Source organism: Chlorocebus sabaeus, chromosome 25, assembly GCF_047675955.1.
Source record: "Chlorocebus sabaeus isolate Y175 chromosome 25, mChlSab1.0.hap1, whole genome shotgun sequence".
Lineage (NCBI taxonomy): Eukaryota > Metazoa > Chordata > Mammalia > Primates > Cercopithecidae > Chlorocebus > Chlorocebus sabaeus.
In genome coordinates, this window is record NC_132928.1 from 26,359,829 (window position 1) to 26,376,307 (window position 16,479).

Below are 16,479 nucleotides of genomic sequence, written 5' to 3' on the forward strand. Positions count from 1 at the left end.
GAAGCAAGAGGCAAGAAGGTAATTTCAAAGAGCCTTTCCTACACAACCCGGGCTGCATGGAATGAGTGTGGAGTGGGATCCAGCTGCCCAGCCCAGCTCTGCAAGGCATCAGCGGCCAGTCTCCTGCCATCCCCACTCCCACCACAGGTGAGGTGAGAGTTTCTCCTTGGCCACCTTGTTCCATGGGAATCCATCATCTCAGCAGAGACTCTGAGCTGTCAGACAGAGGTAGAGACCAGATCAGCCTGCCCATCTTTGTATCCCTAGGTCTGGCAAAGTGCCTGACATATAGCAGGTACTCATAGCACACTTATAAAATACATAAATGGATGTTGCCAGCCCCTCAGCCCCACACTTCTCTGCAGTTCTGCTGGGGAATAAACTTCCAGGATAAGGAGCAAGGCAGGAGAAGGTACCCCCAAGTCCTCTCCCTTGGGGTCAGGGAAGCCCCTTGCCAGCTGCCCCCATCTCCCTGCCCACCTTCAAGCCAGTATTTCTAAGAAGATGTGTATGCCAAGACCCACCCGCCTGCCTCTCCTTCTTCTCCTTATCCCCACGGCCACCTGCCAGGCTTTTCTTTGGACGCTGGCAGGTGATAGTTCCCTCTGGGCTTGAATTAAGAAGGCTGAGGTTAAAGGAGTGATTCACGCCGCCCAAGGAGCCATGTGTCTCCACTTCCTTCCTCTCTGTTCTATATGTCTGTCCCCACTTGCCGAATGAGGCCAACTGAGATATGCTTCACCCCAAGTCCTCTCCCAGGGACACTGATTCCTCACCACCAGGATGCCGAGGACTTCAGGAAAGAGACTAGGCGATAAGGACTAGACTTGGGACCCACAGTCCTGCCCAACCCAGCCCAGAAGGGGAAGTGGGCTAAAGAATGCCAGATGCCCCGTGGGGATTTGCAGTGTGGGTAAAATTGGTGAGGGAGAAAGGAGAGTTGGAGTAAAGGGAGTTGGGAAATATTTAACCTCACAAGGCATTCCTTCCAGATAGCACCTATGCTATTTGCTGGGTGACACAGCCCAGGTTCTGACTTGGCTCTGATCCTATGAACAATGTGAATCATTAAAGTGTTTTTTTGTTTGATTTTATAATTTTTTTTTTTTTTTTTTTTTTTTTTTTGAGCAGAGCCTTGCTCTGTTGCCCAGGATGGAGTGCAGTGACATGATCTCAGGTCACTGCAACCTCTGCCTCTTGGATTCAAACATTTCTCCTGCCTCAGCCTCTCAAGTAGCTGGGATTACAGGCGTGCACCACCACGCCCGGGTAATTTTTGTATTTTCAGTCGAGACAGGTTTCACCATGTTGGCCAAGATGGTCTTGAAATCCTGACCTCAAATGATCTGCCTGCCTCAGACTCCCAAAGTGCTGGGATTATTAAAATACAAGTCAACTTGTATTTTAATAGATTAAGGGGTACATGTGCAGGTTTGTTACACAGTAAAGCATTTTTCATAACAATAAATAATCAGAAACAATTGAATTAGCCAGTGATATAAGAATGCATGAATAAAATATGATATTCAAATATTCATTTATTCAAAAAAGGTTTCCGACATGCCTGCTCTGTGCCAGGCATGGGGAAATGGGGGTATGTAAGCAGATGTGGTCCTGGCCTTTGGGAACTTACCAAGCCCAGAAAGAGTGACATTAAATAGAAAGCAACCCAGGTGATGAGTGGTGGACTCGGAAGGAGAAGGAGATTCAACCCAAGTGCCTACCAGAGGAAACTAACCTGGTCCAGGTGGGGTGGGGCTCAGGGGAGGCCCCCCTAAGGAGAGCCCATTTTAGCTGAGACCCAAAGGATGAGTAATAATACAATCCAATATTATACCGCCATAAAAATCCTTACAAAATCATTTTAGTTGACATAGGGAAATTCTTGTAATGTTAAGTGAATAAAATAGGATATAAAACCATGTATATATAGATGTTCTCAATATGTAAAAATAATATATCTATATATACATGTGTGTGGAAAAATTTTCTGGAACACCGAAATGTTAACGGTAGTTCTCTGTAGGTGGTAGAATTACTGGTGATTTTACCGTCTTTATTCTTTCTTCCATTTTTCACAATCAACATGGATTACTTTCATGCTCAGAAATAAACAGCAAACGTCAGGGTGCAGTCCCTACAGCTCCGCCTCTGGGTAAAAGGCATCCTGGCCATTCTCCGGCTTCCACGCAGGGCTGACACCTCGGCAGGTTGCTCCTCAAGCACTCAGAAACTTCCGGGAAGCCACGTGATGCCAGCTGGGGGAAGCTTTCACACTTGAAAGGAGTCCAGATGCCTCTTCAATTAAAGGCCATGTTCTCCCTTGGCCCAGCAAGCTGCTTGGCCTAACCCACCTGAAGGCTATCCCTAATTCAGAGAAATTATTTTTCAATCACAAAGCAACTTCCCTCCGTCTCATTCCCCTCTAAGCCTGCCACTGATCTGCTGACTTCACCCACTGAGGCTGCATATTTTCCTTTTCTGTTCCTTGAGGGGCGGGTGACTGCAAAGAGCTCTTCTGCTCAAGCTTTTTATATCAGAGGCGGGGGAGCAAGTATTCAGATGAGAGGAGGAAAGAACTCCCAGCCAAGTAATCTTGCGTAAGCTCCTCCTCTCTCCAACCTCGGTTTCCTCCTCAGTCCACAAGTGTGAGAGTTTGGGCTTCAGGGCTTCCTCCAACTCCTCTTCCCTCTCAGACACTTCAGGCCTATGACTAATCCATCCTCAGACACAGGATCTGAAGACGGCCTACCTCTCTGAAAGCGGATGGCAAGACCTGAGAACAAGTGTTCTGGGACCCACAAGCCACAGACAGTCACCTGCGGGGGCATGACGGCACACAAGGCATTTCAGGGTTGTCAAGAAAAGCCCAGGCTAGCCAGGGTGGGGAGGGCTAAATTGATGCCTAAAAGTGAACATGCCCTAATTTACCAGATTTCTTTCCCCGCTCCGGCTCAGCACGCCGGGCTCCTCCACCACTCCTTGCTGTGCTTCCCCGGGTCAGCAGCCCAGTGGGGCAGGCTTCCAGCTGTGGACAGAGGCAGGACTGCCAAGGGCTCAACTGCCCACTGGAGTGAAGGTGGAGGGAGGGGAAGATGCTGGGTGGGGGCTGAGCAGAGTGCAGAGGTCATTGGCAAAGATCAGAGGAGAAAAATCACCCTACTGACAGCTTCCTAGAAACTCCTCCAAAAATCCTGCAGCTTCTTGGGCTGACGCAAGATACACATGAGCTTACTGGTTGAAGGCATCTGTTAGGCCTAGAGTCAAATCCTGCTTCTGCCCCTGACAAGCTGTTTGGCAAATTACTGAAACTCCCTAAGCCTCAGCCCTCAATTTAGCTAAAGAATTGTCTATAGAGAGGCCAGGTGCGGTGGCTCATGCCTGTAATCCCAGCACTTTGGGAGGCCAAGGCGAGTGGGTCACCTGAGGTCAAAAATTTGAGACCAGCCTGGCCAACATGGTGAAACCCCATCTCTACTAAAAATACAAAAAATGACCTGGGCATGGTGGCATGCACCTGTAATTCTAGCTACTCAGGAGGCTGAGGCAGGAGAATCACTTGAACCTCGGAGGTGGAGGTTGCAGTGAGCTGAGATCGTGCCGCTGCACTCCAGCCTGGGCGACAGCGAGACTGTCTTAAAAAAAAAAAAAAAAAAAAAAAAAGAATTGTCTATAGAATGGGGGTAACAATAAGCTCTACTAGTGAGACTATGAACATTGAATGAGATGAAGTATATTAAAAACATAGCATTGTTCCTAGTATACACTCCCTAGGAGCTAAAACACACTACACAACAAAACCCTCCCAGGATCCCAACACAGCACTGGCAGGAGTCAGGATAAGGAAGAACCACAGAATTAGAGCTGAAAGGAACTTCAGAGACCTAAAATCCCACCCCTTCATTTATTTCTTTTTATTTATTTATTTATTTATATTGAGACAGAGTCTTGCTCTGTTGCCCAGGCTGGAGCATAGTGGCGCGATCTCAGCTCACTGCAATATACACCTCCCAAGTCCAACCGACTCTCCTTCCTCAGCCTCCCAAGTAGCTGGGATTACAGGCATGTGCCACCATGCCCAGCTATTTGGTTTTGGTATTTTTAGTAGTGATGAAGTTTTACCATGTTGTCCAGGCTGATCTCGAACTCCTGGTCTCAAGGGATCCACCCAGCTCGGCCTCCCAAAGTGCTGGGATTACAAGCATGAGCCACCGCGCCCCGCCTCCAACCCCTTCATTTAACAGATGGTGAAGGGGAAAGGCTCAGAGAGGCTGAATAACTTATCAAAGGTTGCATAGCTGATTAGTAACAGAGCAAGGTTCAAACTCAGGTCTGCCTGACTCGCAAAAACCTACCACCCCTCACTCCACTCCAACCCAGCTGGCCATGGACAGCCCCCTTGCTGGGGTCTCCTTCCCACAGAGAGGTTTGGTCAGGGAGCTCCCTGTTAGCACCCTTCCCTACAACTAGCCCCCGGGAGTAGGCACCAAATTGCCAGAGTGCCACCAAGAAAACTCTGGGTGAGGAGGTAGGGGACAAATGATAGAGATTCCCTAGAACTAGGAGCTGAGGGGAATAGGGTTTCAATTACCAAGCATGTGGAGGTGCTATGCAAATAGCATGCAAACCATATGCAAATGACCACAGGTTACTGATGAATCAACAATTTGAGCTTTAAAAAAAAAAGTTTGTAACTGGATCATATTATATGGTGTGAATCTCTTTTCTCTCTTGGTTTTCTGCCAAGTAGAAAGAAATAAAATTCGTGGTTCACTGACCAAACCATGCCCCACTTGGTGAGAGCCAGCGGACAGCTGTATCTGGGTGCCCCAGACACACCTCGCCAATGCTCAGTCAGTACGACTCTCTGTGCCCAGGGCCACATCTACCTTTGACTGGCATGGCAGGCCAGCAAGCCTGGTGCCCAGGGACCTCTGGCCAAAGGGGGTTTCAAAGACCCAGCAGCCTGCTGACTCCAGCCACGTAGAGAGGAACAGAGCATGTTGTTCCTCCTGAAGGGGACCTGGGCAGTGGCACGCAGGAGCCCAGAATGGCCCAAAACCTCAGCCAGGATCCCTGCTTGAGAAGCGAGGCCCCAGCAGCCTTTCCCTAACTCAGGAGAAAGGCTCCTCTCCAGTGTGCCAGGACACTCCTGGGCATTGCTGCTGTGTGGCTGTCAAGGAGCCACGCTGAGCTGGTGGGGGCATTTGTGATCATGGCCCTGAATCAGAAGTGGGGACAGGTCTAGCCCACAGCAAGAAAGTGAGAGGTTAGACTTCTGGAAGATCTGCTTGAGGCTCAACTGTGTGTGCTCCGGAAACCTGGCCAATTCAATCAATGTTTATGGAGGGTCTGTGATGTGCCAGACACTGAACTGGGCATTCTGAAGAATTTGCAGAAACAAATAAGATGTGGTTGCTGCCCTGAGGCACCAACACTCCACCAGAGGAGTAGAAACATGTATAGATATAACTTAACAGTACTTAGACACTTCCTTGGAGATGTGTTGTGTATGTGTTTGTGTGTGTGTTTCTTCATGTACATGTGTTGACACCGAATGACACCTAAGAGCGTGAGTGGCGGGAGTAGGGCTTGCCTCTCCAGCCACACTTGAGCCATATGTTAATAGTGACAATAAAACTACAAATAAGACCTCCCTATGGCTTGCATATATTAGGCATAATATTAATACAAATGCTTTGCATATATGAGTTCATTAAATTATTCCAATAACCCTAGGGAGTAGGCACTATTATTAATGTTCCCTTTTATACATAAGGACATTAAAGCTTAAAGCGGTTAAATAAGTGACTTTTGCACAGCTAGAAATTCCCAGCAAGGATTTGAACTCAGGCCCACGGCAGCCTCTGTGCAGGCCCCTGCCTCCACCCTCAGAAGACAGCTCCCCAGGACGCCAGCCCTAAAGCTACAGCAGCTGCCTCCTGAAGGAATAAGCCTGCTGTCCCCACCAGCACAGCCATCCCCACCCCACGGGGCAAGTAGGGCACATTCTGTCACTGCAAGACAGGACCTTTGGCACACCTCAGCACTCAGCAGACAGAATTTCTCCAGCAGCCTTCCTACAGCTGAACATCTGCATGAGTTTCCAAATGTGGCAACACTTTGTTATAATGGCCAGGCTCAGAGGCCCTGCTCTTCTAATGCACTGAGACCAGCTTTCTATGTGCAGCCCAGCAGCAACCTGGGACTAATGGCAGCATGTGGGCCCCTCAGTGGATGAACCTATGGGGCTTCTGGCTGCGTTCCCTTCTTCACCCCACCTTCCCTGGAAAACCTGGAGGGCAGAGGGAGGTAGACAGGGCAGAGAGACTGGCATCAAGCTGCTGGGCATGGGGGAATCAGGAAGGAAGGCAGATAATTAGATCACACTTCTCTCCGAGTGAGCTTCAAGGAGACCCTCTGAGTCTTAGTTTCCCCTTTAAAAGCTCCTGTTCCACCTCCCTTACAGCAGCATGATGATAACAGGAAAAAATAATGCATGTAAGAAAGGCTTTGAAAAGTTACATGTGCACAAATGTAACACAAAGGGAGAAACATGGGTCCCTAGGCCTACCCGGGCAAGGGGCCAAGTGAGGTCAGAGGCCCTACATCCCAGAGAAGCTATGCCGGGGGTGGCAGGTGCTGGAGATGGTCAGAGCTCCCTAGGAGAAAAGGAATCTACTGGGGGCAAGAATTCAAAGAAGGGGCAAGCACGCCTCACAAGAGCGTCCCAGCAGGGCCAGTCCCTGGCAGTATGCCCAGGCATTCGCTGGCACTTGGTGGCCCAAGGCACTGCCTGGTGATGAGATTGTGGCCTGGCAGCTCCAGGCAGGGAGCCCCAACATGGACTGGACACTCACACTGAGGATGGCACCATCAGGCCACCCATCCCAGTGCTGCCAGGAAGCAGCACAAGCACCTCTACTGTGACCAGCAAAGACATGGTTTTGCAACATAACAGCAATAAGAAGAGTAGGCACTAGCATTTTTCCTTCCTCCTGTCTATAACAGAGATCCCATAAGTGGGAGTGAGGCAAAGGTAATCAGACCATTGGGTTCAGCTGGAAAGCCCTGGAAGGAACAGCTGGCTAGCACAGAGATACCTGGTGAACAAGAGAGCCAAAGCGTGCCTTCAGGAAGCCTGCTGGGGTCTGGCTGGAGAAGCAGCGCTCCTACCCCTGTTGTGCCACCCTCATTATGTTGCCACCGCACCCTAAATCTCTTCTCTGCCTCTTTCTCTTCCTCTTCCCCGGGATTGGCAGAGCTCAGGTCATTCCTACCCAGCACTCACTGTGACCCCATCTTAGTGGCTCCTCCAAATCTTTCACCTCCACCCCAGGCCTGACAGGCAGCCTCAGGTTCCCTGGCTGCAAGAGCTTCAGCTCTGAGGTCATGGGCACTGGTAAGTTCACAGTCCAGTCCTCCAGCCACCCATCCCCCTCCTGCTTCTCTGGCACTGCAGAGCGGAGCACAGGAAGGCAGAGTGAGGACTGGAACACAATGGCCCAAAGAACATCTGGCTTACTTGGGGTCTTATGCTCTACCTTTTATCCTTTCTAGATGGCCCTCAAGCCAGCCATCATGCGGTGCTGTGAGTACCTTCAGCGGCTGTGGACTCACCGGAGAGGGATCTTGACCCGGAGGTAGCGGTCCACGGCAATTGCCAGCAGGGCTAGGATGGAGCTCTGGGTGAGGATGAGGACTGGACAGGCAACCATGAGGCAGGTGTGGAAGTAGGTCTGTGGCCCAATGTTGATGAGGATGGCGAGGGGGATGACCAGGGCACCCACGGCCACATCAGCCACTGCCAGTGACACGATGAAGCAGAACGTGGCATCCCGCAGCGCCTGGTTCACCTTCACCGCCCAGATCACCAGCACGTTCCCAGGCACAGAGACCAGGGCAATGAGCACCTCGATGCCGATGTAGGCGGCCTGGAAGGCTGAGATGGAGGGCGGCATGGCGGGCACAGGCTGGGCACATCAGCAGACGGGCACCAAGGGGCACGAGGCAAGCACCTGTGTGGTCAGGGAAGCCTGGGATGGGGAAGCCTGTCTGGGAGGGGCAGGGAGCTCAGGCTGCCCTGGAACTCCAGGTACCCCATGGAAATATGTCCCACTTGGCACATGCAGCTCCTACCCAGGCTGGAGGGGCACCTGGCTCCTTCACTACCTAATCTTTGTCCCTTCCCTTTATCATTCCCAGAGGTTCCATTCAGCAACTTAAAATAGCAGCGCTCACTCCTCCACTGGCTTTTTTATCAGGTGTGAGGCAGCTCCCAGCTCGCGCGCGCGCGCGCACGCACACACACACACACACGCACACACACATACACACACACAGAGGGGTCTCCCATGACTGGCTCTGCCCACCCTCGTGCACAGAACAGGATACAGGGAGCTCACCATCCTGCCTGCTGGCCGGCAGGGGTCCCAGAGGCAGTGCCCAAAGTTCCAGGCAACAGAGCTCCGGGCCGCGCGCGGTAGGGCTGGGCTGGGCTGTGGACACCGCGCGGCAGCTCATAGTCCTCCGGCTCCCGCCGCAGAGCTCCCAGCCCGGCCTTTCAAGCAATCACATGGTGCGGCAGAGACTCAGCCCCGGACACTTTTAAAGAGGTAGCGCCCCTGTTTCGCACCTGGGACTGGGGTGGCAGACGTGGGTCTGGGGACGGAGCCCAGGACAAGGCTGGGGCGTTTCTCCCTATACCCCAGCGTGCCCGCACCTGCCCTGCGCCACCCACTTGAGACCCGTCTGGTGCCTGGATCTTAGCAGTCCCCGGGTCCCGCTCTGTCGGGGACCCTTGCCCATGGCCTGCCCCAAGGGGGCATTCCGGTCTCTTCTTTCAACCCTCTCCTGCACCCCCATTGGGGAGCCCCAGGGGCTAAACGAGACTCAGACTTACCCAAGGTCACCAAAGCTGGCAGAGTTCCCGGCTACCTGAGCTGTTCTGTTCAAGTGCCCCCACACCTTGACGCCTTCAACAGCCGCTCGCTCCAGGGATTCCTGGGGAAGCCGAGGCAGGCCTGTAAGGTCCAGAGGGATGGTAGCTGGCTGGGACTCGACTCGGGCACCGGCGGCTCTGTCGCCCCCGGCGCGGGAGCTGAGTGACAATCGGGCTCCGCACACCGGGAGGGGGCGGGGGTGGTGGCGGCACCCGCGGGCCCCTCCCTCCTCATCCTCCGTCTCCTCCCCCACCCCCTCCTCTTAACAAAGGAAGTGATACTGGGTGAGAAAAGCTGGAAAAAATGTGAGCTTTTCGAAGGGCCTGGTGTGCGCGCCCAGCCTCAGGACTGGACAGAGGCGAAGCCTTCCTGTGTCCACTCTCTCCCTTCTCAACGCAGGACTCCTGGGAGCCCTGGTCTGGCCTCCAGCGACCCCTCACCCCTCATGGCACAGCATCTCTTCTGCAGGACTTCAGAATGCCCCCTCTGGGATCTCCCAAAGCAGTCAGTTTGTAGTCCTGGCACCCTCCCCCAATCCTAAAACCCTGCTCTCTCTATGAAACCAGTCCCTGCATCTTCTCATCCCACACTGTTTTGCAGGCTCTACCCTGAGTCATTATATTCCTTTCTCATCCATCTTTCAGAACTGCCTTTTAGTCTATTAGCAATTTCCATTTTGCAGATGAGGATGCTGAGGCTCAGGGAAGGGACCTGGCTTCCCAGGATCGCCTGTCGGTGTCACCAGCTCTGCGCTCCTTTTCCTTCCTCCTTCTCCCTCTTTGTAGCACAGCACTAAGCCATAAGGCATCCAGTTCAATCCCCTCATGTTATAGATAAAGAAGCAGGCTCAGGGAAGGAAGGGAATTCCGGAGGTCACAGGGAAAATCTTAACAGGAGCAAAATAAGAATCCCAGGCTCCTGACTCTCTCCACTGTGTCCAGACCCCTCCCCTGGCCACCTTCTGCCAGTTTCAGTTTAGGCAGTCCACTGGTGTTAACTAATGACCAGACCCTGGAAATGAATGGATGCCTCGCAGAGATCCCAATCTGAGAAATCCTTGTTTGTGGGTATTGGGCCAGGGTCCTAGGAGGGCAAAGAGAGTCAGGCTGGGGACCCCAATGTTAGCTAGCCACAACCCAATCGGGCCTCTAGGGGCACTGCCCCGTCACTGGATCCCAGAATGCAAGGAAAAGGATTCTGCCCAGACAAGGGTGGGCACGTTGCTTCCGTTGGGGGCTGCACTGAATCACAATGAGGAATGATGTGGGACCCAGAACCTGGGTAGCTGGGAGGCAGGGAGGAAGGGCAGTTGAGTCTTCTGAGGAGGAGGGGGAAGCCCTCTGTGGGGAAAGATAACTTCCATTTCTGCCTTTAGGGGGAGCAAGGAATCAGTGCCTCAGACAACAAAATTACATTCCTTCCCTAGCAGCTAGCTGGAGAAATTAGGAAGTGTAAACTCTCCTTCCTCCTCGTCCCCCTGCACTTCCCCTGCTGACTTTGTCAAAACGCCCAAGGGCACCTGACATCCTGCCTACTCCCCCTGCCACCCAGACATGCAGACCTTTGCGACCATCCCCTGCCGCTCCACCCTTTCCTTGGCTTAAGCCATTTTTGGCTCAAGGCTTTCTCTCTCAGTTTACACTCAGTTTGCCAATGGTCACACATCTAGATGTCAGAAGAGACTGCGAAGACCCAGATGGGCCTGGCTTGGGGACAGGGATGGGTGACTGGGGTCACCCTCTCTAACTATTGGCAGCATCTTCAGCTCTGGAGGGCACCTGAGCACCCACCACCACCTCCCACACACATACACTCCCACCTCCTATTCGTCTTACCACACAGGTTGCTGACATGTAGTGGATGCATTTGCACAATACCTGTAGGTAATTTGTTTGTTTCACAGTTCTGGGCAAAATAAGCCAAAATCTTCTTCCCTTCTCTTCTCCATCCTTCCACTCCTGCCTGTTCTCAGGCCTCAGGGATTAGACCAGCCTATCTGAAAACAGAACTGGCCAAGGCAGGGTCTATTCCAGAGAGCGGCCCTGGGGGAAGCACAAGGTCTCCTCAGTCCTCTGGCTTGACACAGAGGTGGGAGAGTCGGTGCTAAGATCTCCTGGGCGGCAGGGTCACTTGGTGTGGTGAAAAGAGCACTTGACCGAGAGTCAGAAGAGCTGGAAGCTGGCTTCTAGGCTCTACTCTGCCACTCACTGGCTGTGTGACCTCAAGCAGGCCACTTTTCCTCTCCTGGCCTCAGTTTACCCATCCTACATCAACAGCTGGTAAGTCCATTCCAAGGTGGGAGAGATGGGCTGAGATGAGACCACAGAACTGGGTCCTTCCCCCTGGAAACCTTCTAACTACCAGCTCCCCCATGAGGGGCAGATAACAGGGGTGAGAGAAGGGGAAGTTTGTGATGGAGGCAAGTAGAGAAAGAGGCAAGGTCACAGGTCTATAGCGAGGAAAGGACAATGAGGGAGGCTGTAGGCAGAACAGGTGGAACCAAGGTGTCCGGAATGTATCCTGAGCCAAAACTCTCTGGCTTTCACAGTGTGTCCAGGACCCTTAGACAAGATGACCCTCCCCACACCAGGGTCCCATCACACACTGCAGCCATGCGACCCTCCAAGCTTCACCTGCCTTCAACAGCTGAGCCTCGGTTTCCCCATCTGTAACAGCAGTGTAGGAATACCCCTCTGTGTAGGATGGTTATGAGAACATAATGAGCTGGCTTTTGGAAAGTGTCTAGCACTGATATTTTATCAAAAAGGCAAGCAGGCAGCACCAGGCCAGTGAAGCACAGGGGTGGAAAGGGAAAAAGAGTGCAAAATTATGAAATCTGCACTGTGCAGCCAGGGATGCTAATGTTGGTACCAAATCCCACAGGTACCAAGATTAGGTGCCCTCCAAGGTGCCCAATGCAAAGCTACTATTTCCCATGTGGCTCTGGGGGTGAGATAATGCCACAGTAAACGTAAAGATCCCCTAGGGTCCTTTTACCTCTTGATCCTACTTCTTTTCTTCCTGAGCCCCTGTCCTGGGTCTCTCCACTGGCTCCTTGTACCTGCAGCATCCCCACTGAGGGCAGAGGCAGGTGGGGAAGAGGCAGGGCTGAAGGGGAAGCACTCCTGGGTGAGCGGAACCTTGCTGAGCAGCCCTGCTCTTTTCTCCCTGGAACTCTCCAAATTGGACTAGATTTCCCAGGTCGGAAAGGGCCGCCCAAGGAGGTTGAAGTATCCCAGCACACCCCTCAGGAGCCCAGGAAGGAAGGCAAGGAGTAGTGGCTGTCAAGGCTTGGCTCAGCCCTGTGGGTAGAGCTTGGGGATTGGAGGAGGTTTTATAATTTTTCTCTGTCCTTTCCAGCAGGCAGAAGGATATTTTGGTCCCTGTCTTGTTTTTTTCAGCATTGCTCTGGCCAGTGTGTGCACAAGGAGGAGAACTGTTGGATAAGAGCAGGCAGTTGGGATAAAAAGATTTCTGGGTGTCAGGAAAGCCCTCAGCTCTTCCCCTGAGGGGTACATAACCATGCCTGCCTGCCCCGGCAGTGACTTCCTGGAAGTTCCCTTCCTCTGCTTTTCCACCACCCTCCTTCTGCTCTCATTTGTACTCTGGAGCTCTCTGCCTCCTTCTCCCTCCCTCCTTCTAGCTTACTTCTCCCCAGTCAGGGCTTCTCTGGGCCAGACACTGGGCCTACGGGAAGAACACAGGCAGCGTGTTTCCCTGTGTGTTTGTGAGGCGGCAGGGAGACACGGGGCAGGTCAAGGGCATCTAGTTCCTGTTCTTCCAGACAGCATGGAACCGTTCCTACCTCCTAAAGCAAGGTTGTCGTTCACATTTCTTTCCTAATCTCACCATCATTCATTCATTTATTCTGTTGGGTAAACATTTCCTGAGCCCCTTTTGTGTATCAGTGAGCTGAGCATTGAGGGTAGAGGCATAAGACAGCCACAGTCTCTCCTGCAGGCTCCAGAAAGAGTTCACACTCAGGTAGGGAAGGCATGAAGGGCCTCAACACACAGTCCGTCCAGTGAGGATCAGGACGTGTTTCCTGGGTCTTGATACACTGAGGACCCCTTAGGGCTCCACAGAGGAGCTTCAGGACCTCCGAGGCTAGGAAGCAGGGTCAGGTCTTGGGGGCTCAGGGAGTCACCCTGTTTTAGATGAAGCAGCTCTGATTATTTCATATATGGGTTCCTGGTATAAGACTTTCTTTGAACATAAGATTTTATTAGCTTTGTGGCTCTTAAAAACAAGAAGTAAAAATCTGAGCTTCAATCCAACCCCTCCAGATAAGGAAACTGAGACCCAGAGGAGGAATGAACTTAGCCATACCCATCCAGCAGTGAGGGGCAGGGGTTGGTGCCCGGGAAGGTCCCGGAGGTGAGCCTCATTTTGAGCCCTGGTCCCACCTTCCCTCAGGGAATCCCTCGAGAATCCCTCAAGCATCAGCCCTTTAACCTTAGAACCTGACGAAGTGAGGATTCTGGGCTTTCACACCCTCCCCACCTTAGAGCAGAGGGAGGCGGTGTTAGGTGGACACACCTGTATGTAATTATAAAGCCCCTCACAGGTGCACAGAAGTTTAGTGTTTATAAGAGAGTTCCCTTCAAGCTCATTCTTGTTGGTATAATAAAAATACGGAAATTCTCACAGACAGTATCCCATTGAATGCTCCCTACACACCAGGGAGATAGCAAAGCAGGTGTTATTAGTCCCTGGTCACAGATGAGAGAGGTTCACGGGAAGCCATGTGGCAGAGCTGACACTAGAACCTGGACCATCTGAGGCCTGAGCCAGGTATGATGTGTGGTTTTTTGTTTGTTTTGTTTTGTTTTTTGTTTGTTTTTGAGACAGAGTCTCACTCTGTCACCCAAGGTGGAGTGCAGTGGCGCGATGTCAGCTCACTGCAACCTCTACCTTCTGGGTTCAAGTGATTCTCCTGCCTCAGCCTCCCAAGTAGCTGGGATTACAGGCACCCGCCACCATGCCTGGCTAATTTTTGCATTTTTAGGAGAGAAGGGTTTTCACCATGTTGGTCAGGCTGGTCTCAAACTCCTAACCTCGTGATTGCCCGCCTCGGCCTCCCAAAGTGCTGGGATTACAGGTGTGAGCTACCACGCCCGGCCGTGTGATGCGTTTTACCCATGAAGGTGTATGTGACGGTCGGGAGGTAATTGGAACTGCTGGGCCAATTGGTCTGAAAGGGCTTCCTCAAGGAGGAGAATCTCGGGTAGCCCCATCCACCATTTATTTCTTTGGCATTTGTGGAGGACCTACTATGAAGATGCCCCCCAAGGGCTGCAAGCATGGGTGCTGGAGGCCCGGCTGGGTCAATTCCTGCTCAGAATCAGCTGGAGCTCCCAGCGGTGTGTTCCAGGGGTCCCAGACAAGGGAGGAGCATACTGGCTGGCAGGGGCTGGGAAGGATTCTTGAGAAAACAACACGTAGCCTAGGGCTTGGAGGAGGCGCTGGATGCTCTGTGCTTGCAGAGACGGGCTGGTGGCCTGGAGGAGGACTTTGTGGGCAGAGAGTGAATGAGCAGCCTGACCAAGGAGTGTGAGAAACTACCCGGTGTGTTTTGGGCAAAACCAAGGGCTTGGCGGGGCACTGGATCCAGGCTGGGCAGCAGGGTGACAACTAGGGGCCACATTGCTGAGGTCCCCAGGGCAGACTGAGAGGACTGTAGTAAGCGATGCACCCACTTAAAAGCCTCACCCACAGAAGGCCTCAGCCCCAGTCCTAGATCTGCCCTGTAGCACTGGGTGAAGCCCGACCACTCCCCACACACCCCTGAGCCTCAGTTCTCTTATCCATAAAAGAAGAACAACATTACCTCTTTGACTTTATGTGAAAGTGCTTTTTAGGTTGTAAATCACTAGACAAATATACTCTACTCTGTTGATAATGGAAAGCTTTTGAGGATTTTTGAGGATTTTCTGACGGACCTGAAAGATGCTATAGGAAGATCATCCAAGACACCGTGCAGAGGGGAGGAGGAGAGGGTGAGAGCAGGCAGACCTGCAGACAGCAGTCATGGTCAAAGATGATGAAAAGCTAAACCTAAGAGGAAGCAGTGGGAACAGAGACGAAGATGGACAGGAAAGATGTCTCGTGGGAGGACTTCTGGGCATAGTGGCTAGGGGACCGAGGAGGCAAAGATGACTCTATTTCAAGCTGAGTTCCCAGGGAAATGCTGATGAGGATGAGGAAGATATGATGGACAGGCTGGTTGGGGGGACAGGGGATGGGATATGAAGTCCACTCCTGGACAGGTTGGGCTGGCTGTGCCCATAGGAGGAGTCCAGCAGCCTTCTGGAAATGGCCAAAGGGTGATCGGAGCTGGAGCTGGGTCACTGCAATGGAGGTGACAGTCAAGGCCCTGGGAGAGATGAGGCCACCTAGGAGAGGATGCAGAGAAGACGCTGGGGAGAAGCTGGGCTGTGCCCACAGTAATCAAGAGGGAGGGCAGCCAGAGGGGAGGAGCAGGCTACCAGACGTTTCAGGAAGCAGGGGTGCTGAGTGGTTCAGGGCTGAGAGCTGAAGGGCAGCTGTGATAGGTCTGAGGGGGATGTGGTTGGATTTCGTGAAAAGAAGGGTGTGGAGACCTCAAAGAAGCTTCAGGGGATGGGGGAGTAGGAGCGCTTCTCATAGGTTGATGCTGCAGCAGGTAGGCAAAGTGGAGGCCGTGGGTGCAGACGAGTCTAGTTTGAAAGAGTTTGGCAGGGAGGATAACAAAAGATGGATGGTGAGCCGCAGGAGAGAGGGGTCAAAAAGAGGTTGGTTTTACATGGAGAGCTCTGAGCATGCTCACAACCTGAGGGAGGGAAGCCGTGGCAAGGAAGAGATGAATCAGAGGGAAACGAGACTGAGCACAGACCCCAAGGAGCTAAGCAGTTAATGACAGCTGGCTGGGCACAGAGCTCTGGATGTCCCCAGAACTGGAAGTATCTAGTTGTCCACCAGTTCCAAGCCCTCCCCCACTGCCACTGGGTCCTAAGGGGAGGCTCCCAGGTCTTCAACCCTAACCTGGCCCTTCCCTGAAGCCCCTCCACTCCCCCACCTGACACAAGGCCAGCAGTTGGCCAGCCACACTGCAGCTCCATTAAAGACTCAGCCTTCTCCCAGCACCAGCTCCTCTTCATCTGACAGCCTGTGGCCCAGCCCCAACCCCTAACCCTAGCCCATGGGGTACCAGTCATAGATTTCTTGGCTTCTCTGCCCCTGTCTGCAGCCAAAGAGGTGCCTCTGGGCAATCTACCTGCCACCCCGCCACTGTCTGGGAGATCCACCATGTGACAGACTGATAAGCACTCATGCTGCCTTGTGCAGCCCACCCCATCCCAGCCAGCACATGCACCCCACCTTCCTAGACTCCTCCAACAGCACTTCCAAGCCTTCAAAGGCAAGTAATCCTCTGTTTCCCCTCCCCTCACTAGGCAGAAGGGGAAATTGAGGCAGGGGAGATGATGTGATGTCTGTTGGAGGTGAGGCAGCCTGGTATCTGACTCCCTAATCGCTCCCTTATTCCTCCCCACCCATC

At 52.7% G+C, this 16,479-nt stretch overlaps 1 protein-coding gene across 6 annotated transcripts in view; it reads right to left on the reverse strand.

Annotated features, from left to right (window-relative positions):
• ADORA1 (adenosine A1 receptor) overlaps positions 1-16,479 on the reverse strand; it is an 88,015-nt gene that overhangs the window by 30,818 nt on the left and 40,718 nt on the right. Inside the window, exons 3-5 of one of the 6 annotated variants that reach the window (XM_037985727.2) lie at positions 8,903-9,003; positions 8,406-8,560; positions 7,621-7,942 (exon numbers count right to left, since the gene is read on the reverse strand). In XM_037985727.2, coding sequence (XP_037841655.2) covers positions 7,621-7,942; positions 8,406-8,560; positions 8,903-9,003 — 578 coding nt within the window. Of the gene's footprint in view, positions 1-7,544; positions 8,019-8,405; positions 8,561-8,902; positions 9,178-16,479 lie in introns of those variants that run through there. The other 5 variants (XM_073011625.1, XM_007988893.3, XM_073011626.1 and 2 more) reach the window with 5 other exon arrangements.